Source organism: Acomys minous (genome assembly GCF_964271855.1).
Source record: "Acomys minous genome assembly, chromosome: 16".
In the NCBI taxonomy this organism is placed as follows: Eukaryota; Metazoa; Chordata; class Mammalia; order Rodentia; family Muridae; genus Acomys; species Acomys minous.
The window spans coordinates 56,261,592-56,287,531 of NC_140498.1; the positions used below are offsets into that span (position 1 = coordinate 56,261,592).

Sequence of the window (25,940 nt, forward strand, 5' to 3'; positions counted from 1 at the left end):
AATTTATGTACAGTAAAATGTCCAATCTTAGCTCTCCTATTCCATGAACTCTGACAGCTACACACAATTCCCTGACCTAAACCTTTAGCAAGATATAGCACTTTTTTTTTTTTTTTTTTTTTTTGGTTTTTCGAGACAGAGTCTCTCTGTGTTAGCCTTGGCTGTCCTGGACTCGCTTTGTGGACCAGGTTGGCCTCGAACTCACAGCAATCCACCTGCCTCTGCCTCCCGAGTGCTGGGATTAAAGGCGTGCGCCACCACGCCCGGCGATATAGCACTTTTTAATCAGCACAGGACAACGTCCCCCCCTAGGCCAAGAGTCTTGGGTTCCTCACCCTGCCGGCTGAGGGCTCCAGGCTAGCAGCACTGGCCTTGGCGCATCCTTCCCCACAGCCCCTCCCCCGCCGCGCTGCCGCGGCTACCATGGCAACCGTGCACCGCCTCCCTGCGCAGGCCGCGAACTAACGGACTCCAGGCGGTGGCTAGCGGAGCCCGCCCCGCCCCGCTCCTTGGCAACCCTGTCCTGCAGGATCTAAACGGTGAGCCCGAGGGGCCGGCGTGGCCGGGAGAGCCGAGCCGCGGCGCCCAAGCGGACAGCCCCAGTCCGCAAGCCATCTGCATTAGGGTGCTCCCGGGAGGAGAAGCGGGAGAGCCGCGCGGACTCTAGCTCCAGTCGCGAGGCATCCTGGGTCTTGTAGTTCGATGGCTCCTCGGGCTCGCCGCCTCGGCCGCGTGACTCGGTGCCGAGAACTACAAAGCCCAGCGGCCCCGAGCGCCCCGACCCACTGATAAATGGGGAGCCGCCCTTAAGGCGTCGGTGCGGCTCCCGGGTGGTCTCTGAGTGGGGCGGTGGCCGTCGGGCGGGGGACGCGCAGGTGACCATCCGTGCTGCGCTGCGGTGGGATGCCGCTGACCCCGGGGCCCCGCCCATCACCACCGCGCGGGGCCTCCTAGGGTGCTGCCTCTTGGTGCAGAACCGTATGTATGGCAAAAGGTCGATGGAGATCCGACAGACTGGTCATTAAAAGGCCTTTTCCCGTGAATTTCTAGGTATTTCTGCTTATTTTTCAAGTAGCTCAGAGCTGTCGGCATATTAAACCCACCCATTAGCGTGTGTTTAGAGGGCAGTGATATTTAAAAGGATAAGTGTGAAAGCGGATGAAAAATATTACTGTTTTTTAAAAATTGTTTTTCATTTTAGCTATTAAGGTTCAATGTCGCCCCTTCTCGCTCTGCTCCTCACTTTGCATACACTTAGTTTGGTTCTACTTTGAAGACCAGTTAAACTTTAAATGGTTAGTTAATTTCTTTCTTTCTTTCTTTTTTTTTTAAAGATTTATTTATTTATTATGTATACAGTGCTCTGCCTGCATGACAGAAGAGGGCATTAAATCACATTATAGATGGTTGTGAGCCACCATGTGGTTGCTGGGAATTGAACTCAGGACCTTTGGAAGAACAGCCAGTGCTCTTAACCTCTGAGTCATCTCTCCAGCCCCCAATTTTTTTCTTTTTCTCTCTTTCTGTTTTTCTTTTTTTCTGGAGAATATCCTTAGAATTTTTTTTTCTTCCTTCCCCCAAATACTTGATAGCACTGAGGTGTGAAGCTGTTGGGTCTGGAGTATTTTGAGGCGGTCTTAAATAACAAACTCAGTTTCACTGACTGATACAGGACTGCTGTTGAGGTTACTTAGTTTTCCTGGCGTGGGTTTGGTATGGCTGTGATCTTACCCACTTGTCTATTTCATTAAAAGCTTTGTTTGGCCTTTCACTGTCTTTGACATTTGTATTGCCAGATCTCCTTATTTCTGATTTTGGTAATGTTTTCTCCTTTTTCCTAGCCAGCTTTACTAGAAGAAGTTTATTAATTTCATTGAACTTCCTGAAGAATCTCCTTTTGCCCACATTGAAATGTTTTGTATTCTTTTTCTTTTTAAATTTGATTGAGCGATTTCACATTGCACTGTGAGGTTTGGGCTAGCTAGAACTCACTACGTAGACCAGCCTGTCCTCGAACTCAGAGATCCATTTGTTTGTGCCTCAGAAAGCTGGGATTCGGCATGGCCCAGGGTGACTTCTTCTCTTTATTATGTGTAGTGAGGATTTTGGTTTCTTTGAAAAACACAGATATAAGAACGGTTCCATTTGATCCCAGGTGTGGGATACGGGGCCACGTCAGACTGTTGGCAGCTGCTGACAGTGATTTGCCCGGTGTGTGATCTTGCAGGTGCAGACAGTTTCTGCAATCGTGTGATATTTGGAATTCTGGGGACTCTCCAGAGGGTATATAAATGCTACGGTCCGAGAGGAAGGGTTGTGGTTTGTTAAGTAGTCATATGCAAAGAAGAAATTAGATATCCTGATTTAGAAGATCGGGCTTGCCCCAAGGCACTCGATGCTCCTAATTGGCAGCAAGTGGTCTAGGGGCAGTGATAACATCCCCCGCCCCTTCCGACCCCTGATTTTATTCAGGGATCTCTTTCCTTCCATCTCTATCCTTTTTTTCTCTCTTATCTGAGGTTAGGGGCTTGAAAGGGTGGAAGAAAGAAGAACCCACAAATGTAGCCAACGTCTGGCTGCAATTTTGTTTTTCCTTTCTGCCTCTTTGGGGTTGAATTCCTCCAGCCCTCAAATGGAAGGTGGGCGCTCCTCCACCCAGGGGCCAGTTCACACTGAGCTGTGTGTGCGCGCGCGCGCGGCTCTTAGCTGCCTTTCTCTGGAGTGGCAGTGTTGAGTAGGTGTGTTGGAGATGGCGTGCCATTTGCACAGCTTCATGCGCGTACGTCTCTGTGCTGTATGTGACATCTAAATTATTATTTTTGTCAGCGCACACTCTAGTCAAAACAAGAAAAGGTGGAGAACTGCATTTGGAATTTTAACTTGAGAGCACAGGGAGTCAGAGGACGAGGCACGGTGCCTTGTGTGGCACACGGTGTGTGTGTGTGTGTGTGTGTGTGTGTGTGTGTGTGTGTGCGCGCGCGCGCGCGCACGCTGAAGCGTTGGCACACACTAGCGTCGTCACCAGAGTAAGCATCCAAGGTGCAACATACCCAAGTTACGTAAGAAAGCAAAGGCCAGGCGGATCATCAAACTTGAGGAGACTTCACAGAACCGGAAAGTGGAAATGCCTGTCAGTTTCCAAATGGCCCGTTTGTTAGCCAAGCAGGGAAATCATTGACCAGTGGGGAGTTAGATTGCAGCAGGATCAGAATTGTGTCTGGAGAAAATAAACTTGTTTAAAATGATTAGCCTTTTGGCAGGAACAGTTGCTCGAAGCGTTGAGGGCGCCATTAATCAATTAGAAACCAAAGCAAATGCTTTCGAGTGGCTTTCCCTGGCTCCTGATGAGATGGCAGCCGTTAGCAATACTGCTTGGTTGGTTGTTTGAGCAGCCAGTGCTGAGCTGAAGCTATCGAACAGTGAGTGTGTGCTGGGGTGGCCAGGAGACACAGTGTTTTCAGGACGTTAAAACACCAGTCTGTACAACTTGAATCTGAGGAGATACATTAGAACGATGGTTGTAAGCATCTGTGTAGAATGGGCTTGCGTTCAGGTGGCCATGGTCACGATGCTATGAAAACGTCACTCGGATGAGGCTTGTAGGTGCCTGTTGTTAATTCTGTGGCATTTGGGAGATAGTACGTATATCTGTCGTATGGTCAGGGTCCCTGCAGGGTTAGCCTTTGCCCTCATGGAATTAACAGGTGTCAGTTCCACAGCTTTGTGTCAGGCGTAGAACCAACACCTCCCATGCCTTTGCCACACAGCTGCCTGATGGCTTAGCCATACCCGGCTTTGAGTGTAGCATAGAGGCGGGAAGTCGTCAGAACGAGAGAAGCTGCCCTCAGCCACTGTCATTGAACACCGAATGGCTTTAGCCATCAGCTTTTTCTCTAAACGAATGCACCTTACACATCCCAAGACAGAACAGGAGTTTCTATCAAAACCAATACAGCAGTAAAATTACTGCAGTGCCACTCAGTGCCCCCACACACAGCTAGCGTTGCTCGGCTTTCCGTTAGTCAGAAAGCAAAGCAGGTGACGTCTGTCTCCGTTCCCACCTGCGTGGCTGTCAGTGTTCTGAGCTGAGCCGGGTTTCACATTGTTTTCTTGACTCCGATGTCAATTTCTGTATTAGATTTCCATTTAACTATGTTTTTGGCGTTCCTTGCAGGCTCATCTTTAATTGGTCTGGAATAATGTGTAGAATGCATTGTTTACTCTGACTGAAAGCACGTGGCTGCAGTTTGCTAACAGTGTGTGGGAGGACTGAACTGGTGACTTCCCAGCTGAAATGCATACAGTGTTATTAAACACCAGCTCGAATGGCATGTTTCTTGTGATTGACAGCCGGGAACACTAACTAACTCAGTCCTAAGCCTTGGAGAGAGCTGTTTCTTTTCACTAGGAGACTTGCTTTGCAGAGGTCCTATTATCTATATTTTTAAATTTTGAAATATAGAAAAATCTCCTCCTCCTTCAATTTTAAAAATTTATTTAGTATACAGTATTCTGCCTGCATGTACACCTGAAGGCCAGAAGAGGGCATCAGATCTTCTCATAGATGGTTGTGAGCCACCATGCAGTTGCTGGGAGTTGAACTCAGGACCTCTGAAAGAACAGTCAGTGCTTTTAACCTCTGAGCCATCTCTCCAGCCCCTTGTTCTTATTCTTATTTTTTTTCAAGACAGGGTCTCTCTGTGTAGCCTTGGCTGTCCTGGACTCGCTTTGTAGACCAGGCTGTCCTCGAACTCACAGAGATCTGCCTGCCTCTGCCACCTGAGTGGCAATTTCATCAGCCTATGTAAGTGTTTACCCGGTATCCTCTATTTTGCTTGTTAGGCTCCTTAAAATTTAAATAGTTGTTTGAACCTATACAAAAAGGATATAACTTTTTTTATATCTATTTTTTCCTACATAATGGTGTGCCTGCACATATTAGCAGACAGCAGCCTTAGAAGACTGTGCGTCACAGAGAACTTTGTTCCCTCTCATCTTATTCATCGAGGCTTAGCTAGTCACAAAGCGAGAGTTCAGACTGGTGCGACAAATACCCGAGAAGCACAGCCCCCGGGAAGGTGGGTCTGTTCAGACATGATGGTTTTAGCTTCAGCCCATGGGAAGCTGGTTCTGCGCTTCGCTCCTTCCTGAGGTACTTAGCACATTCGGGCAGAAGGGTGTGGCTGACTGGGCTTGCTGTGGCACCCAGGAAGCAGAGAAAAGTCTGGGTCCCCGGGCTCTGAGATGCTGCCACCCATCCTCTGGGCAGGCTTTTTCTCAAGGTTGACTTTCTCTGGAAACGTTTTCTCAGATAGACCCAGAGATGCAATTTACTGAGCTTCTAGGTGCCTCTTTTAAATATGTTAAATGTATATACATGGTGTGAATGCACACTTGTGTGTGTATGCACGTGTGTGTGTGTGTGTGTGTGTGTGTGTGTGTGTGTGGTCAGAGGGTGACAGCAGGGTTCTCCTCCTTGCTCCCCGTCTTCTGCACTGAGGCAGGGTCCCCACTCGTGCCCACAGCTTGCTCAATTCTACCGTCTCCTTGGGGAGGGTCAGGCTACCCCAACCAAGCTCGTTCTCTGGAAAGACAAGGAGAAGTACTTCTATTTTCTTTGTTAGACGTTTGATTGGAGATAGTAGGGCAACTGGTACTCTTGCTGCGTTCCCATCTGTATTTCAGGCTTCTGTGCTCCTGGTCTTGGGAGGAAAGTGTCTTTTCTGAGAAGCCTTGGGTGCCTCTAGGAGTCTTTAAGCACGTCTAGAGAAAAGCCAGACTTGCCGAGCTGAAGGACTGGCCTGGAAGCCAGAGTCACAGAGGACATCCCTAGCGTCCGATGGGTGGGTCAGGTGGGGCGTTATCAGGTGGCTGAGCAGGGGAAGGGGAGAGCCAGCCCAGGAGCGGTACCTGACTGTCTCCCCCGTGCAAAATAAATACACAGTGAGGGGGACGGACATGGTGAGGTGCAGAAATTGCTCAGTGTTGCTCTCAGACTTGCTGTGTGACACAGCTGAGGCATCTACGTGACAATGGACATCAAAGGCTCCTCCGTCCTCCACAGTGAAACCTGATTGTTCCCAGGTCAAAGGGTGTCAGTGAAAACAGCACGTGCTCAAATAGTTACTGATGTTCACGCACTTTTTCTGTGTTATAAAGAAGTAGCTGGGCAGAGCAGAATCTTGCGAATATGTCTGAGCTTGTGGCAGTTATAAATGAGCAAGGAGCATGCGTGTCCACTGTTCTCACAAACCAGCCCGTTGTCACCAGCTGGGTGGCACTGCCTGTTACCTCCATGGGTGTCCTGCGGTCTCCTTCACTCTTACAGAACTGGAAATTTCGTTCAGCAGTAAGGCTACGTTGACTCTCAGCACTGTTTGGTGCACATGTTACAAAACTGATAATTGTTTTAAAATCCAGTGCCAAGGACTGCTTTTAAAAAGCGTTGTATTTTATCACGCAGGTGTCAGAAAGAAGATGAATCTGGCAGAGATTTGTGAGAATGCAAAGAAAGGGCGAGAGTACGCGCTTCTGGGAAATTATGACTCATCCATGGTGTATTACCAGGGCGTGATCCAGCAGATTCAGAGACACTGCCAGTCACTGCGCGACCCGACCCTCCGAGGAAAGTGGCACCAGGTAGGACAACCCACAAGGGTTCCATGCACGGTGGTGGCCCTGCTGGTGAGCTTGAGGAAGCAGACTTGTGGAATTAGCCAGAGGCTTTAACTATTGCTTTCATTTGTCTGAAAATTGAAACACATGTAACTCTGCCTGCGGTTCTGATAGGCTACCTCCTTAATAGTCTGTATTTTTTGACCATTCATTTTAATCCTTGAGAATACTTAACTGTACTTAAATGTTTTCTTAAGGTCCATGCTTAATTTTATCTGGCCACACATTTTTGAAATTAGATATTTCTTGTTGCTCTCTCTCATCTTTGTAGTTCTGACGTATTTAATAAACGCTTTCATCGAGAGCCTTCTTCCAAACCCAAATGAGCTGGTAATCTAATAAAAAGCATTAACATATTTTCTGTCTTTTTGACTGTACAATTTGATTATATAATAGTCTAGTTAATGCAAAACTGGAATTACGATTTCCCCAATTACGGTTGTAACTTAAGATCCTTTTAAAATGAAAAGTACAAAGACGGTGCTTTGAAGCTTGCGTTTCCTCTGCTGCCTTTCCAGAACCTCTCAGTTGCCTGGAGTCAGGGATGTTGCTTCACTGACTTTTGAGGTAAATTTGGCTCACGCTCCAACATGAGCCTACCCAGTTGTGTTGAGCAAGAGCAAGCGCACTGGCTGTGACTCGGCCTGCAGCCTTGGGCCTCCCAGTTCCCATTCGTGCCTCTCAGGCCTGGAGCTGTTCTGTTGATGTGTTCCCCGCGTGTGCTTTGCACTGGCCCTGGCGTGCAGCGCCTGTGTGCAGGTGGTGTCTCAAACAGCCACTCGGGCTGGCAGCGGGCTCTCGCTGCAGGCTTTGGTTCTGCAGCTTCCTCGGGTGTCCTCTTAATATGGTTGCAGGGGGAAATTTTCTTGTGCTCTACCTTGGAGTTCAACGGGCTTTCTGGTTAAGAAGTTACTGTAATTGTAAAGTGAGTTTAAAATTACAGCCTGTCCAGTCACTGTGTGTGTTTGAGAATTGGCCTGAGGACCGGGTTTGAAGGCAATACTTTGCACATTGTAGGTTCTCAGTTACATCTTCTTTCTTTCTTTCTTTTTTGTTTTGCTTTGCTTTGCTTTTTTGAGACAGGGTTTCTCTGTGTAGCCTTGGCTGTCCTGGACTCACTCAGTAGACCAGGCTGGCCTTGAAATCACAGAGATCCACCTGCCTCTGCCTCCTGAGTGCTGGGATCACAGGTGTGCGCCACCACGCCAAGCTTGAGATACAGTTTTCAACATGACTTAAATTTAACATCAAATCATATTCAGGACTCAAAAGAGCTGAAGGACAAGAGAGGCTGTGATGAAGGGAGGGTCGTGCTTAACACAGGGGCCACACTTGGGACGAGCGTTTCATATTTAGTGACAGTGGAGATGGGGGATAGGGTGAAAAACCTGACCAATTTCATCCTCATCTCTAAGAATATGGAAAGATGTAGTGTAATGTCTGCGATGTCTGCGATGCCCAGCTTGTTCCTGACTTCAGTGTTTTCAGGCACCTTGATAATAACTACATTTTAACTCAACACACAGCCCTTCCTTTTGTGAAGAGGCTGGCTACGTGGCCTTCTCGTGCAGCTGTGTGCCACCATTTCTATGACACACTTTGCACACTTGGGTACTAAGAAAGCTTGCACTCTGTAGTAACTTACTTCCTCGTAGTGAGCTCTGAATGGCGTCTAACGTAACCGCTCCTTTCTTAAGGTACGGCAGGAACTCTTGGAAGAATACGAACAAGTTAAGAGCATCGTCAGCACTTTAGAAAGCTTTAAAATTGACAAGCCCCCCGACTTCCCTGTGTCTTGCCGAGATGAACCGTTTAGAGACCCGGCAGTTTGGCCACCCCCTGTCCCTGCAGAACACAGGTAAGTGCACCTTGGGGGACGGGCTGCTGGATAGCAATGCCCAGGGTGGAGCTTTGTCTGAGCAGTGTTCTGCAGAACCACCTTGGGGGCTTAGAAACCTAGTATGTCCATCATGATTGTCCTTGTAGGTGTCAGGCCTTGTCAGGCCTTGTCAGCCCTTGTCAGCCCTTGTCAGCCCCTTGTCAGCCCCTTGTTAGCCCCTTGTCAGCCCCTTGTCAGCCCCTTGTTAGCCCCTTGTCAGCTCCTTGTCAGCCCCTTGTCAGCCCCTTGTTAGCCCTTGTTAGCCCCTTGTCAGCCCCTTGTCAGCTCCTTGTCAGCCCTTGTCAGCCCTTGTCAGCCCTTGTCAGCCCTTGTCAGCCCCTTGTCAGCACTTGTCAGCCCTTGTCAGCCCTTGTCAGCCCTTGTCAGCCCTTGTCAGCCCTTGTCAGCCCTTGTCAGCCCCTTGTCAGCCCCTTGTCAGCCCCTTGTCAGCCCCTTGTCAGCTCCTTGTCAGCCCTTGTCAGCCCCTTGTCAGCCCCTTGTCAGCCCCTTGTCAGCCCCTTGTCAGCTCCTTGTCAGCCCCTTGTTAGCCCCTTGTCAGCCCTTGTCAGCCCTTGTCAGCCCTTGTCAGCCCTTGTCAGCCCTTGTCAGCCCCTTGTTAGCCCTTGTCAGCACTTGTCAGGCCTTGTCAGCCCCTTGTCAGCCCCTTGTCAGGCCTTGTCAGCCCTTGTCAGGCCTTGTCAGCCCCTTGTCAGCCCCTTGTCAGCCCTTGTTAGCCCCTTGTCAGCCCCTTGTTAGCCCCTTGTCAGCCCTTGTCAGCACTTGTCAGGCCTTGTCAGCCCTTGTCAGCCCCTTGTCAGCCCCTTGTCAGCACTTGTCAGGCCTTGTCAGGCCTTGTCAGGCCTTGTCGGCCCCTTGTCGGCCCCTTGTCGGCCCCTTGTCGGCCCCTTGTCGGCCCCTTGTCAGCCCTTGTCGGCCCCTTGTCGGCCCCTTGTCGGCCCCTTGTCAGCCCCTTGTCAGCCCTTGTCGGCCCCTTGTCGGCCCCTTGTCAGCCCCTTGTCAGCCCCTTGTCAGCCCCTTGTCAGCCCTTGTCAGCCCTTGTCAGCCCCTTCTCAGCCCCTTGTCAGCCATTGTCAGCCCCTTGTCAGCCCCTTGTCAGCCATTGTCAGCCCCTTGTCAGCCCCTTGTCAGCCATTGTCAGCCCCTTGTCAGCTTCTTGTCAGCCCCTTGTCAGCCCCTTGTCAGCTCCTTGTGAGCCCTTGTGAGCCCTTGTCAGACCTTTTCAGCCCCTTGTCAGCCCTTGTCAGCCATTGTCAGCTTCTTGTCAGCCCCTTGTCAGCCATTGTCAGCCCCTTGTCAGCCCCTTGTCAGCCATTGTCAGCCCCTTGTCAGCTCCTTGTGAACCCTTGTCAGCCCCTTGCTTTCTATTTCCCAGTACCAGGTTCTACAGCTTACTGTTAGGAGCGGTCTTTTAGACTCATGATTTCAGCATCACACCTTGTTGTTGAGAGAGACTGACCCCTTCAGGTGAAAGGGTGGGCGCCTGCACCGGTCCTCTGGGCAGCCAGTGCCTGTGTGTAGAAGGCTGCTGTAATTGACAGTGCTTTTTTGCTTCAGTCTCTTCAGGGTGGCATGTGAGGCTTTTGCTCCCACCTGTTTCTCACACACTCTCCATCTGACCGCTCTCTTCTTTCTCTTTTCGGTCTGCACACAGTGTGTTCTTTCTCCAAAGAACACCCACAATTCACCTCACTAAGCTGCTTACCTTTTTTTTTTTCCAAGACAGGGTTTCTCTGTGTAGCCTTGTCTGTCCTGGACTTGCTTTGTGGACCAGGCTGGCTTCGAACTCCCAGCTATCCGCCTGCCTCTGCCTCCCGAGTGCTGGGATTAAAGGCGTGCGCCACTGCACCTGGCTAAGCTGCTTATCTTAAGTCTGTCAACTGACCGAAGCGTTGTCTTTGGTGTCTGGCTGGCAAGTGTCCAGCTTCATTCGCTTGTCTCTTCGTGGTTCAAGGCTGTGACGGGTGAGGGCCATGACCCGGTTTACTTAAAAACCTGGCAGTAGCAGGAATAAAGGAGCAGCAGGGCTAGGCTCCAGTGGGCTTCATTTAGGGACACTTAGCACATATACATGCCCTTGAATAGCATTCTTCTTTCAACCACTTAAGAAAGGTAAATCCAGCCTGGGTGTGGTGGTGCAGGCGGATCGCTGTGAGTTCGAGGCCAGCCTGGTCTACAAAGCGAGTCCAGAACAGCCAAGGCTACACAGAGAAACCCTGTCTCAAAAAACAAAAAAACAACAAAGCAAAAAACCAAACAAACAAAAAACAAAAAACCTGGCAGTAGATGCTCATGGGAACACAGAGGTTTGCCCTTAGTGGGAGCTCAGTGCTGAGGGACTAAAGTGAGCAGCTTTATGAGTTAGCCCGGGGCCCGGGAGAACTGGCCGCTTGAGTCAGGTTGGAGCAGGCTCTGTGAGCAGATCTTCCTGGCTCCCTCCCCCCAACCCCCCACCCCCGTCTCCTGCGTTGTGAAGTGGCACTGTGGGCACAGTGTTGGCCCAGAAAAGATACGTTTTCTTTTAGCCAGTAGCTGGAGTCGTCTGGGGTTAATTTTTTTGGTGATTCAATTTAAGACAGGGCTATATATAGCCCAGGCTGGCCTGGAACTTCCTATGTTGCCTAGGCTGGCAGGAACTTGTTATGTAGCCCAGGCTGGCCTGGAATTTGCTATGTAGCCCAGGCTGGCCTCTATCTCTGATCTTCTTGAATCTGCCTTCCAAGTGCCAGGATTAGACTTCTGCACCACTGTCCCATCAAGTTCTTCCAGAATTGCTCCTACTAGTTACAGGGGGCTTGTGATTTTCCTGGTAAAGGCATACACTAGATGGGAATTCTTTTTTTTTTTTTAATTACTATTAATTAAACAGTTTTTATTGGAAATTCTTTTTTAAGGTAAATGATATGTCTATATATTTTTATTTAGTTAGCCTCACCCTTCAGAAGGGGTCAGGGCTGTTCTCTTGGAAGCTCCAGAGTAAATATTGGAGGAATGTGACTGTAGTCTGTCAGAACACCACATTTTTTCTATATATGATAGAATGACTCACTTTTTCCCCCCTGAAAGTCATTAATTCTGAAATATACATCTGGCATAAAGCTAATAGCTAATAATAAATTTACATTTTAGAGTACATGTTCTGAATTGTTAGGTCACCATCATTAATTTTAGGAAGCTGTGGCTGCAGACAGTAACTTTAATTATTTGTGACTCAAATGATAAAAATTGTGGATAACATTTTCCCATTGATGATTGCCTAACTAGAAACTGTCCCTCATTACTGGCCCCCAACTGCAGCCATTTCCTGTCATTTGTCCTTCCTTACGTGCCTGTAACATAGATTGCATTTTATAGTTGTTATATTTATTTTGTTGTTGTTGTTTTTCAAGGCAGGGTTTCTCTGTGTAGCCCTGGCCATCCTGGAACTCACTTTGCAGACCAGGCTGGCCTTGAAATCAGAGATCCACCTGCGTCTGTTTTCTTAGTGCTAGGGTGCAAGGCGTGCGTCACCACCACCTTGCTATGTGTAGCTCTTCTATGTGGCATGTGCTTCTGTGTTCTCTGTGGGTTAGAGAGTGTATAAACCGATCTGAGCATGTGTGTCACTTGGAAAAGAGAGTCTCATTTCCACAGTGTATTAGTTACTTTTGTGTCGGTGACAACCACCTGAAAAAACCAGTGGGAAGGAGGGCTCACTCTGCTCAAGGCTGTGGAGGCAGTGGAGGGTGGAGGCTGTGGAAGGTGGAGGCTGTGGAGGGTGGAGGCTATGGAGAGTGGAGGCTGTGGAAGGTGGAGGCTGTGGAAGGTGGAGGCTGTGGAGGGTGGAGGCTATGGAGAGTGGAGGGGTGGAGGCTGTGAGGGTGGAGGCTGTGGAGGGTGGAGGCTGTGGAGAGTGGAGGCAGTGGAGGGTGGAGGCTGTGGAAGGTGGAGGCTGTGGAAGGTGGAGGCTGTGGAGGGTGGAGGCTGTGGAGAGTGGAGGCTGTGGAGGTAGAGGCTGTGGTTGCCAGTGCCACGCTCAGCAGATGCCTCGGTGGAGGAAAAGCTTGGCAGAGTAGTGCCGGTGCTCACACGGCAGAGGGAGTGAAAGGAAGCCTGGGCAGCCTGCTTCCAGCAAGCCCTCCCTTTAAAGGCTCCACACGGCACTATCACAGGGACCCAGTTATAACAGCTAAACCCACAGGGATGTCTCACATGCAGCCTGCAGCCATTATTACTGCCTAGGTATTGACACTGAACCCCACTCTTACAACCTCCCGACTTGTCCTGTGTTTTCTTGTAGTTACTGACATGTGTGTTACAGTGAACCTCAGAGCCACCTACAGTATTCACTCTCCCTAAAATATTCCTTTCATTTTTAAAAGTAAATACGGTAGATCCTTTTTCAGCCTTATTAAAGTAGAATTTGTATTTAAGTTCTACAACTTAACAAATAGATTAGATTATGAATTAATGACTACAATTGAACTGACCTCACCTAATTTGCCTTTTTTTCTTTTTGTAGGGAGAACACAAGATCTGCCTTAGCAAAATTCAAGTGTAGTGCAAATGGTTAACTGTGGTCCCCTTCATGTATGCTAGAGGTCCCTGTGACAGTGTTGGCCTGTGCCGTGGTCTGTGTGTCTGCCAGAGCTCTCATGTTGGCACCTTACTGCCCAGGGCAGCAACACCGAGAGGCTGGCTGCCTGAGGGACTGGGTCCTGAGGGTGAGGCCCGGGGATGGACTGGTGCTGTTAGCCCTCACGAGAAAGTCACTCCTTTCCACCCACAGACGTGTGACCACGCCACACTTATGTGCTTGTAGCTGTGGCTGCCTCAGCCCCAGACTTCTCCGCATCCCAATGGGAGCACAGACAGCACTGCTTGTTCTCAGTTACCCAGTCAGGTGCTTTGGTAAGGGCCCGGATGGTCTGAGAAGGCCTGGTCCCTTCCCTTCAGCTCTCGGTAACCGCCACTGTCCCCTGCAGTTCTGGTAACCGCCACTGTCCCCTGCAGTTCTGGGATCTGACTGCCTCAGGTTGCATATGTAAATAAGTCCCTGTGACCTGTCTTTCTGCAGGGGGTTTCTTCCACTTAGCACAGTGTCCTCTAGGTTCATCCGCGTCTTTGCAAATAGAGAACCTTTCTTCTTTAAAGCTGGATAACAGCCCATTTTATGCTCGCCGCATTTTTATGCATTCATCAAAATTATTTCCACGTCTTGTTGCTGCGAATAGCGTTGAACTGAACATGGTGGGGGTGCAGCTGCTTCTTCAACCCCATCCACTTTTATTTAGATATATATTCACAGATGGGATTACTGGATCATATAGTAATTCCATTTTCAATTTTTAAAACATTTCTTTATTATATGTGTATGGGTGCTTTGTGTGCATGTGTGCCTCTGTACCTCTTGATCACACATGTGCAGTGCCTGCAGAGGCAGAAAGTGGGCCTTAGATCCCCAGACGACCGTCAGCCACCGTGTTGGGTGCTGGGAACCCAGCCAGGTCCTCCAGTGCTCTGAGCTGCTGGGCCATCTCTCCAGCCACTATTTTTAATTTTTGAGGAGCTATTGGTGTTCTTCTCGATGGATATATGAGTCACATTCCCATGGGTTTTAACCTACCCATGCCTTTAGGGGAGGGACAGGTGAGTTGTCTGTGTGAGCCTGGAAGTAATCATTGGGTTTGTGCTGTGTGGGTACTTTTGTGACTAAAGCCCTAACGGACCCTCTAATGCTATTTCCTCAAGACCTGGAGGCAGGGGCTGTGGAGAGAGCCCACTGTGTAAGGAGCTCACTGTGTAACTAACCCGAGATTGGATCCCTGCGCCCACATTAAACCTGGGCACAGAGGTGTAGACCTGCAGTTCAGGGCTGGAGGCAGATGGAGGAAGGTCCAGGGGCTTTACTGGCCAGCTGGTCTAGCTCAGTCTCTGAGCTCCAGGCTTGGTGAGCCAGACTGACTGCCTCTCTTGTCTCTGTCTCTCTCTGTCTCGTGTGTGTGTGTGTGTGTGTGTGTGTGTGTGTGTGTGTGTGTGTGTGTGTGTGTACATGTGCTTAGGGAAGATAGTACACTGTATCTCCACATACACTTAGGGAGATTGGTTTTCCTTAAGTCCCTGTGGGATTTCTTACAGACGTGATGTTAAGGTTGTCGCCACAGGTCGCCTTGAGTCCCCTGCCAGCTGCGGTAACTGTCAGCATTCAAAACAACGCAAAACAAACCCAGCTAATAATGAGAAGGTTTGGCTAAGGCCCAAGTCAAGGACTGAGAGAGAGGAGGCGACTGTTTGCTCTTTGTGAGTCCTTCACCTCTGCTCGCATTCGGTTGTGTTCCAGCACAACGGGGCGGGAGGGGCGGCCTTGCTGTGGCGCTGAGAGCCAGGCATCCTCCAGGCTCGCGCCATGTGAGGGCGTCACAGTGAGATGGAACCTGTGGAGGAAGGATGCTGCAGGGCCCACCTGCCCGGGCTTTGTAAACGCAGCTTGTGTGCGTTTACCTTTGGCCCTGCAGGTAGTGTAGTGGCAAGAGCAAACTCCACAGAGCTGGGCCCCGGGGGTGCTGGCACCTGTGACCCGCCGAGCTCTGCGCCAGCTGCTGTGCGCCTTGGGTGGGAAGCACAAACAGATAGGGCCCTGCCCTGGGGTGGGCGCCAGAGCATTCTGGGTAAAATAGATTAGAGTTGGTGACAAATGAGATAGTGAGAACGAGAGAGCAGTGGGACTGGATCACTAAGTAGCTGCTGAATAGGGATTAGAGGTAAGAGGGACTGTGGGCGAGCAGTGGAGGCTGCCTAAGAGCGCCCGCCCAGGAGGGGGACAGACACTTACGGCTGTTCTTTGTATGATGCAGCAGGTTCTAGACTAACACCAGGCTAGTGCCAGGCGGGGGTCACACCATCCCTTGGCATTCTGCAGGCATGTATCGCCTGGGATGTGGGATGGTGTCTCAGATTGCGAGGAGAATATAGGTGACTTGTCTCAGTAATAAGTGGCATTGACTGAGTTCTTTACATGGTTTATAATTTAATCTTCACACCCTCCCATGGACAGAGCCACTACAGGAAACTGTAGTACACTATAGGGCACTATAGGACAATGTAGGCCACCGTGGGACACCATAGGGAACCATAGGGCACTGTGGGACACTAGGATACCATAGGACACTATAGGGCACTGTAGGAGACTATAGGAAATGGTAGGGCACTATAGGACACTCACTGTAAGACACCATAGGACACTATAGGACACTATAGGAGACTATAGGGTACTAGGATACTGTAGGACACTGTAGGACACTGTAGCACACCATAGGACGCTATAGGACACCTTAGGACATCATAGGGCACCATAGGACACTGTAGTACACTATAAGGCACTGTAAGACACCATAGGACACCTTGGGCCACTAAAGGGCACCATAGGACACTGTAGGGCACCATGAGACACTGTAGGGCACTGTAAGGCTGAGAACCAGGAGGACGGTAGCAGCACACGCTTACCTGCAGCTCAGCACACAGCACTGGAAAGACAGCCTAAGTTTTATTTGGATATTTGAAACATGATTTCCTGTGAACGTCTGGGCTGGTCTCAAACTCCTGATCTGCCCGTCCCAGCTTCTCCAGGTCTGAGATTTCAGGCGTGCACCACTGTGCACAGTTAGAATGGAATGGCAGAGCACCGCAGACCAGGTTTAGATGGAAACGGTGAGTCCACAGTTGGTCCAGCTAGTCCCACTGACACGAGGAGCAGAGCAGAGAGGCGGCTGCTTGTTTACAGCCGGTGCATGGGAGGCTGTGCTGGGAAGGTGATGCTGGGGGCGGGAGCGTTGCTGCAGGCCGGGCAGGTCTCAGGAGCAGTGGTCCTGATGCAGTGGGGCAGAAAGCTCAGTCAGAGCAGGGTGAAGTATAGAGAACCAGCTCCCTCCTCCTTAGTGCAGGTGCTGTTGTCAGCTTATAGGAAGGTAACAGCAAGGAAGGCTGGGAAGGGGAGGGGCCTCCAGAGGGAAGGGCATTGTGCTGGGCTTTGGTTTTTTTGTTTTGTTGTGTTATGTTGTGCTTTTTGAGACAGGGTTTCTCTGTGTAGCCTTGGCTGTCCTGGACTCACTTTGTAGACCTGGCTGGCCTCAAACTCACAGTGATACACCTGCCTCTGTCTCCCGAGTCCTGGGATTAAAGGCTTGTGCCACCACCCCCAGCCCTTGATTTTTAGAGTTTGTCTTATGTAAGCTTTCGGTAGGAAAGATCTGTTTCTTGCTACAAAACCACTAGTCACTTGAATTTTGGAAATCTAGATATTTACTACAGTGAGTGCCTAAAAAAATTTTTTTTAAAGATTTATTTTTATGTTGTGTGTGTGTGTGGGGGGGGGTGCTTTGTCTGCTGTGTGTCTGTGCACCACATGCATGCAATGCCCACGGATGCCAGAAGGGGGCACCAGATCCCCTGGAACTGGAGTTACAGGTGGTTGTGAGCCACCTTGTGGGTTTTGGGAACTGAACCAGGGTCCTCTGCAAGAGCAGCTGCACCGTAGCCACTGAGCCATCCTTTCGGTCCCCTAAACTTGCTTATTTCCATGTTTTAGAACAGGCAACTGAATGTGGACAGTATCATTTACTACAGGCAAAGAGTCAAAACAAGATGGTGAATTCAGAATGAAAGAGTAACACAGTTGCTATCACGTTTGCACTGAAACAGCTTTGCCTTGCTGTCCTTCTCCTGGTAGCCTGGCACCCATTCCCCTCAGTTCCTAGGAGGCTGAGTTCCCAGCCACTGCAGCACTGGGATTGAGCCCTTGACTCCATCCTGCAGCTGGCCAGTGTGACAGTGTCTCCTCCCTCCTCACCTTGGCGACACTTGCTCTGTCCTTGTTGGCACTCCTTCCCCTCTTCTGGATTCTGTGGCGTTTACATGGCTCCACTGTGCACCCCTTCCTTTTGTGACAGTGGCCTCTTCTCTCCTGCCCTCCCCTGTCCCTACTCCCCAGCTCCCATGCTCTTCCTGGTGCAGCTCAGCGTGACGTCACTGGTACCCTCTGGATGCTGACAAGCAAGAGCAAGGTCTGTGTCACGCAGCATCTCCTTCCCTGCCACTATGCATAGACCAGTTGCCGGCTCTGGGGACAGAGAGGGTCTCCTCTTAGCTCTGCCACTCGGTGGCCCTGACGATAGGCTGGCAGCTTCGTTTTCCCTCTGTAAATCGAGATCAGTGTGGCAGTTGCCCCGGGCGGTGGTTGTGAGGTTGAAGTGGCTTAGTGCACGCAGAGTGTGACGAGCAAGCAGCCTGGGGCAGGGTGTGCAGGACGGGTTTGCAGCAGGTGCAGCCTGGGGCAGGGTGTGCAGGACGGGTTTGCAGCAGGTGCAGCCTGGGGCAGGGTGTGCAGGACGGGTTTGCAGCAGGTGCAGCCTGGGGCAGGGTGTGCAGGACGGGTTTGCAGCAGGTGCAGCCTGGGGCAGGGTGTGCAGGACGGGTTTGCAGCAGGTGCAGCCTGGGGCAGGGTGTGCAGGACGGGTTTGCAGCAGGTGCAGCCTGGGGCAGGGTGTGCAGGACGGGTTTGCAGCAGGTGCAGCCTGGGGCAGGGTGTGCAGGACGGGTTTGCAGCAGGTGCAGCCTGGGGCAGGGTGTGCAGGACGGGTTTGCAGCAGGTGCAGCCTGGGGCAGGGTGTGCAGGACGGGTTTGCAGCAGGTGCAGCCTGGGGCAGGGTGTGCAGGACGGGTTTGCAGCAGGTGCAGCCTGGGGCAGGGTGTGCAGGACGGGTTTGCAGCAGGTGCAGCCTGGGGCAGGGTGTGCAGGACGGGTTTGCAGCAGGTGCAGCCTGGGGCAGGGTGTGCAGGACGGGTTTGCAGCAGGTGCAGCCTGGGGCAGGGTGTGCAGGACGGGTTTGCAGCAGGTGCAGCCAGGCAGGGTGTGCAGGATGGGTTTGCAGCAGGTGCAGCCTGGCAGGATGTGCAGGCCCTGGCGTCCAGTGGCCGACACCCTGACTTTGGCTTTGCTCAGATGATTTCAGGAGTCCAGCCTACTTAGCTTTTTTTTTTTTTTTTTTGGTTTTTTGAGACAGGGTTTCTCTGTGTAGCCTTGGCTGGCCTGGACTCCCTTTGTAGACCAGGCTGGCCTTGAACTCACAGCGATCCGCCTGCCTCTGCCTCCCGAGTGCCGGGATTAAAGGCGTGCGCCACCACGCCCGGCCCCAGCCTACTTAGCTTTTATCCTTTCGTTCCTACTGCTACCAGACCTCACGTGTGCTTATTGTCCGCCCCTCCCCCTCCCCCACCCCCATCATACACCTGAGGCTTGGTCACTGCTGCATCCCTAGCACAGGAAGAATATGTGGTCCAGGGTAGGGTTCCAGCAACCTTGGAGGACTGTGAGGTGCCTGTTTACACATCTGTCCCTCATCCATCTCTTTCTGCTTGCTTTCATCCTTGCTGATGTGTATTTAGTGGTTCTCGCAGTGAAGGCCTCCACTGGTGATAAAACTATCAGCTTTTATTTTAGAATATCTGCCTCTTCCTGTGGCTCCTAAGCGGTAGCTGGGTGTAGAGTAGCTGGTATTGATTCACTGTGCGGAGATGATGGACCAGTTGCTCTCTGGTTTTGAAAAGCTGTGTTCTTATAGAGTGTCGGTCTGTTTGACCATCAGGGCCGAGCGCAGTGGCCCCGTGCAGCCCCACCAAACCCTCTTTTTAAGAAGCCTTATGAGTTTGTTGCTTACTCAGCCTGGAAGCTGTCACGGAGTCCCCGCAGTGAAGCATGGCACTGCTCAGTGATGGCAGTGGACAAAGAAGCCCAGAACGGAATCAAGGGTGTCCTCTGGGACATCGACAGAGTCTGTTACACATGTCATGTCCAAAGGCAGTGAGGTGGAACTGAAGACGCAAAGAGCACACACGTACTTCCCAGGAGACATGGGACTTGCCGAAAATGCCACCTGCAGCTTGTTGAGCCCTCCGTGCGCCTATCAGAATAGTGCATGCAGGCCGAGCTCGGCGCACCCCTTGGAAGGCAGCCTGTGGGAGGCTTGGAAGGATCTTAGGACATAGCTAACCAAGCCAGCCGTGGGCTCAGACTGGACCGCGGTGGGCCTTGTGAGCAGCTGTAGGAAGCCAAGGGTCAGGACTGTCTCAGGATGCATGGCAAGGCCTCACAGAGAGCCTGCATGAAGCTCAGGGGCTGGGCTCAGCCTAGAGGAGCAAAGGCATCGTGCTGGACCACAGTGAGCCATTTGAATGGCAGCTGCTGGCATTGAGCGGAGGGAAGATAGTCTCCTTGTGTCACCGATGCCCGGGACTTGTGCAGGAAAGACACTTCTGCATACATGCACACACAAAGCTTTCTAGCTCTTCCTCAAAACAAGGAGTAAGTCAAACAGGCCCGGTTGCCTTTGTTCACCGCTGTGATAAAACCCCAGTGAGGAAAGACTTGGTTTGACTTGTGTTCCTGGGGACTTCACTTGAGCAGGAAAGTTAAGGGAGCCAGGCAGGCAGGAGTGGGAGGCAGCTGCTTGTTGGTTCTGATCAGAGTCGGGACAGGGATGGACCACAAGTGTTTCTCCCATCCACTCCCTATGTCCCCCAGGCCTTGCTTCTCAAAGGTTCCACACGCTTCCGCTGCTGAACCATGAACTGGGGGCCACACCTGTGGGAGCCACTTTCCATCTAACCGCAGCTCAGTGTCAGAGCCGCAGCCCTCAGGAGTGTGTGGATCCTTATTCTTGTTGGGCCAAGGACACCAGGAAGGAAACCTGGTGCTGAGTTAAAGCCCCGGAGCTGCAGGGGGCACTGCAGACAAAGAGGGCGGAGAGGTAGCACGGCTGGAGGGGCGGGGACCTGGACTGCTCCCTTCCAAGCAACAAAGGGCTTGCTGTGCCCTTGAACTCAGCAGCCATGGTTACATGCACAGGATCTTCACAAGGTTGGACCCTTGAGCACTCTGTCATGGAACGGGGAGGGCCTTATAGGGCCCCACTCTTAGCTGAGTTAATGGGGTTGGGGGAGACCTTTTCAGCCATTGGTCAGGTGCTCATGCTCCTGTGACCAATGCTAATGAAACTTCTATTGGGACACACACAGAGAGCAGGGGAGAGGGAGAGAGTGAGAGAAAAGAGAAGCTAATTTGGAAGAGCAAAGGGGTTGGTGGGAATGGGGGGAGAGCAGGCAGGGGATTAACTAGGGCGTTGGCGAGTAAAGTGTGTGATGCACCTGTGTGAGAATGTCCTGACAGGATCGTTAGCGTGTGTAACTAAGATATGCTGATGAAAGCATTAGGAGAAACACACACTGCCCACGAGCCTAGAGACGGGACGGTTCCTGAGCTGTTGGGGGGGGGGAATGGTAGCACACAGGGGTCTGAACTGTGTACCACAGGCATCAGTGCTGCTGCCATGGCCCTGGGCAGGGACAAGCTAGGGAGATGGGAGGGTTGAGAATGGAGATGAACTCTGAAGTGATGAACTCCCCACCAGGGAGACGCCCCAGTGCTGTGCCGGGACCTCTAAGGCTCAATGTGTCAGATGACGACAGAAGCTGCATCATGTTGGCAAGAGGCTGCACTGAGCTTCGAGGGCCACTTGGGGATGCATTGACATTGTTAACCACACCTGCAGCCCTATAACAGTTTCTGACACCCATCCCACATAAACGGTTTTGTTTATAAGACTATGCCAGCGCTGAGCCCTGCCATTTGTAGTTTGCTTAGTGAAATGCTGGCTTTTCCAGAGTAAGTGGAGAAAGTCATCTTGCTTATAAGAAGAAAACATCTAAAGTATACGAATATTTGTAGTTTTAAACTACTTTAGGAAAAAGGTTTGTATTGTTTCTGAGCCAACTCCTCTTGACTTAAGGTACCAAGGCTAACAGGTGGGCGCAGTCTGTGGCGCCCCCTGTTGGTGACTGCGATTACTTTTGGCAAAGCAATCGCTCCATAGGTGTCACCTATATTTTATAATTGTATCAACCATTGTACCTTGGGGAAAACCGATAGTCTTTCAAGTAAGTTGGTGTGGAATTACCTGTCTTTGATTAATTTCTATTTAACTGTCTGTCTTTTGTCAGAGCTCCGCCTCAAATCAGGCGTCCCAGTCGTGAAGTAAGGCCTCTGAGGAAAGACGCGGGCGCCCGAGGACTCGTGGGCCGAGCGCACCCCATATCCAAGAGTGACAAGCCTGCAAGTCGGGACAAGGACTGCCGAGCCAGAGGCAGAGATGACAAGGTGAGACTGCGATTCCTTCACAGGCAGCCTGGGTTTTGGCGGATGTTATGATTGCTGCTGGGTCCTCAGGCCCCTACTGCTCTTTACAGTTCAAAGGCCACATCACATTGCACAGAAATATAGAGGGGTAGTAAGTGTGCACGCACACACACACAGAGGTATAGGCGGGTGTATTTAGTTAAGTAGGTGCACACACATTCACAAGCATGCGTGCGCACACATGTACACCCAGAGAAATAAGCAGGCGTATTTAGTTAAGTAAATGCACACATACACACTCACAAGCACACACCTTTTCCTTAAAGGACAGGACTTAAAACTACAAGTACTTGTATACTTTAGATGTTTTCTTCTTATAAGCAAGACGACTTTCTCCACTTACACTGGAGAAGCCAAGCTTTTTCCCTAAGCAAACTGTTTGTGGCAGGGCTCAGCGCGGACACAGTCAGGTGCAGGTGTGTTAGTAAAGTGGACCTTTTGTGGCAGCCTTACACAGAAGAAAGGTCAGAAGCAGCTCTGGCTGTGGCTGTGGAAGCTTGGGCACCAGTCATCAATAGCTTAGAAGACAGCCTTACACCTCTTTTCAGAGTAAAACTTAAGGGGTGGGGTCTGGGGCCCCCCCGTTCTCCTCCTTAATCCACCAGCCAAGTCTGGATTGGATTTGAGAAAAGAAATCCACAACTGAATCAGTCAATCTTGGTTTTTAACTGTGACTCTTACACTGAGAACAGGGCGACCGAGTAACACTGTCACATGGTACAGGTGTCCCTCACTGAATTCACTCACTGCTCAGCTGCGCCATCTAAAGCGCTTTGTGTCATCACGTTACATAAGCAGCTGGCCGTGGTGACCGGCTTCTGTCTGATGGTTAGCGCCGAGACACACACACGGAGGGGTGTGGGAAACAAGACCAGGCTAGCCTGCTGACACCTGCTGACTGCACAAATGAGCAGTGACTTAAAGTGCATACGTCATAATGGAGTAGTTTTATGAATTATCATCTTGTGGGGTGCTAATGGGTGTTTAAGAACGACTTTTCTAGCTGGGCGTGGTGGTGCATGCCTTTAATCCCAGCACTCGGGAGGCAGAGGCGGGCGGATCGCTGTGAGTTTGAGGCCAGCCTAGTCTACAAAGTGAGTCCAGGACAACCAAGGCTACACAGAGAGACCCTGTCTCGAAAAACCAAAAATCAACCAACCAACCAAACAAACAAACAAAAAACGACTTTTCTGGAGAAGTGTGTTCATATATAATTCATGCACACATACTTGAGTCGCTACAGATGTGAGTGACATGAGGCATGGGCCGCTGTTTGTCCAGTGCCCTTTACAGACTTGAGAAGGTGCCTTCGCTGACCTGGGCCCACGTCTGTCTCTGTCTGACTGTGACTGCAGACTGAGGGGTGCAGTGCAGACACGGGTGCTGGTGGTCAGTTTGCTTTCATTGGTAAGAAGGTAGCAATGCAGCGAACGCCCCGGCAACTTCGCTCATTTGTCCATGACTTGTGCAACATTGACAAAGAGGATAAGTTTCAAATGTTGGAAGAATATTCTTTTTTTTTTTTTTGGCTTTTTTATGCTGTAAAACTAATAGAGACAGCGTGTGTGTGTGTGTGTGTGTGTGTGTGTGTCTGTGTGTGTGTGTGTGTGTGTGTGTGTCTGTGTGTGTCTGTGTGTGTGTGTGTGTATGTGTCTGTGTGTGTGTGTGTGTGTGTGTCTGTGTGTGTCTGTGTGTGTGTGTGTGTCTGTGTGTGTGTGTGTGTGTGTGTGTGTCTGTGTGTCTGTGTGTGTGTGTGTGTGTCTGTGTGTGTGTCTGTGTGTGTGTGTGTGTCTGTGTGTGTGTGTGTGTCTGTGTGTCTGTGTGTGTGTGTGTGTCTGTGTGTGTGTGTGTCTGTGTGTGTGTGTGTCTGTGTGTGTCTGTGTGTGTGTGTGTCTGTGTGTGTGTGTGTGTGTGTGTGTGTGTGTGTGTGTGTGTGGATGAGGGTGCCTGTGCCTGTGCACAGCTGTGCAGATGTGTGTGGCAGTCAGAGGTCGACACCAGTCATCTCTGTCCTTTTCCACTGCAGTTTTGGAGACGGGGTCTTGTGCTGACCCTAAGCTCTAGTTGGCTGGGCTGACTGGCCAGCAAGCTTTGGGGTCCTCTTGGGCTGGGGGCTGGGGGTCTGCACTCAGGCCTTTATCTTCCTGTCTGGTGTTCACCCCTGAGCCTGCTCCCCGCCTCCAGTGGCGTACTTCTAGGTTGCCTTCGCACTGCCATTTTTCCCTTCACTGCCTAAAGTCCAGACAGTCAACAAGGCGCATTGAGGCCTCACAGCACACTGAGTTCTGTGCTTGATTCCAGTGGGGTGCTCTAGCACCTCACTCTACTCTGTCTCCGTGGGAGGGTGATCCTCACTCTGCGCTGTTTACACCATTGCAGAGATTTCAGAAACTTATAAGCAGGTGATGGCGCACGCCTTTAATCCCAGCACTCGGGAGGCAGAGGCAGGCGGAGCTCTGAGTTCGAGGCCAGCCTGGTCCACAAAGTGAGTCCACAACAGCCAGGGCTACACAGAGAGACCCTGTCTCGAAAAACAAAATAAAAAACAACAACAAGAAACGTGTCGAGCACAGACAGTGGTAATCAGGAAGTGAGGGGATTAAAGTAATATCTTTTTAACACAAACATGTTATAAGCTCTTGATGAGGTTTAATATTTAGTATTAAATGTGTTTCACAACTGGCTTATGAAGTTCTTGAAAATATAATAATTGTCCATCATAAGCTAACAAGAACCAGTTTTTGTAGTAACTCTTGTAGCCATCTTGTCATAAATGTGACCATTCCAGGTCAAGAACCATTGGTGCTTGGGACGTCAGAAGCCTTGGTCCTGATGCTCCGTCTCTGCCCCTTCCCTCTTTCCTAGAGTAACCAGTCATCTTGTGATGGTGGTTTGTGGGTTTGTAGCGTCTGGCTTGAGGTTGCCTGTTCTTGGGAATTAGATCTCTGTTGTTGTTGTTTTTACCTTTTCTTTCTCTGTGTAATGTGTGTTTGAGAGACTCTCCATGCTTTCATAGTTACTGTAAGTTTTCCCCATAATAATCACACACTCTTCTGTACAGTTAAATCTGTCTCCTTGTTAGTAAGTTTGGGGTCGTCTAGTCTGGAGCTGTTGAGTGGTGCCAGTGTGGGTGGCTTTTCTTCTTTGCTGTGCCTACGCATCCACTTAGTAAGTACACACTAGGGGTGGAGGGGTGGCATCATGGGCGCCGTGTAAGTTGGCTTTGCAAGCAGGTGTTAGCAGTTTGCACTGTAACTGGGAGGGAGGGCATTGCAGGTCTCCACACCATTCCCAGCACTCAACAGTGCTGGTCCCTTGAAGGTGTCGTGGCTTTACCAGCATGTTTACTGTGCGTGGTATAAAGGCTCTAATGTAGGAGACTGAAGATCTTCCCTTACGTGTACTGGCTGTGTTTTGATCAGTGATGTGTTTTAAGAACGGTCTTAACTGTGATCTTTGGGCGTTAGACCATCCATCTGTTTCCATCTTACATCAGCTAATATGCAGTGATGTGGATTTTCACTTTTGTATTTGTACGCCACTTTTATCTCTCTACCTGTGTCTGACTTGCACATACATATGCATTGGCACTGCTTTTTAAAAATCCACATTGGCTTTCTTTTCTCGCCTGTTATTGTCTTGGTGTTTGAGAGGCCAGCTCTGAGGCTGTGGGAGGGCAGGCTGTGTCCTGTTGAGGGAGGGCAGGCTGTGTGCTGTTGAGCGACAGCAGGCTGTGTCCCATCGATGAGTCAGGGTCAGTGCCCCTGCTGTACTTGAGCCTCGCTCGGCGAGCATTCTGTTCAGCCTCTTGATTTTAGAATCTGGAGGTTCTTGTTGATCTAAAGTGTTCGCACTGTCAAGGCTATCAAGTTGCTGAGGGTCTGTGAGCTCTGTTTAAATGTGGTATTTCATACCTGGGAAGATTGGATGTGACGTCTTAGTGGCCATCTTTAATTCCTTTCTCCTTTCTCAGAATCCACTGCTCATGCTAGCCATCCTGTGCACTGTAGAGAGCGTGAGCCAGGACACAAGGACGCCATTGCCCCTGGCCTGTGTGCCCTCAGCAGCCCGGGACACGGCTCGCCCTGTGTCCTCTGCTCAAAACCTTCCACCAGCATGTACACGGCCTGGCTGGCCTGACTG

At 50.6% G+C, this 25,940-nt stretch overlaps 1 protein-coding gene across 3 annotated transcripts in view; it reads left to right on the plus strand.

The window, feature by feature from the left end:
• The first annotated feature begins 421 nt into the window (after positions 1-421).
• The window catches only part of KATNAL1 (katanin catalytic subunit A1 like 1), a 54,595-nt gene continuing 29,076 nt past the window's right edge, over positions 422-25,940 (plus strand). For 2 of the 3 annotated variants that reach the window (XR_014775271.1, XM_084761000.1), the window contains exons 1-4: positions 703-1,050; positions 6,464-6,639; positions 8,373-8,533; positions 21,602-21,758. Coding sequence is in view for 2 of the 3 variants with exons in the window: in XM_084761000.1 (XP_084617126.1) it covers positions 6,478-6,639; positions 8,373-8,533; positions 21,602-21,758 (480 nt within the window). In the remaining variant the exon portion in view is untranslated. Of the gene's footprint in view, positions 540-702; positions 1,051-6,463; positions 6,640-8,372; positions 8,534-21,601; positions 21,759-25,940 lie in introns of those variants that run through there. The other variant, XM_084761001.1, reaches the window with a different exon arrangement.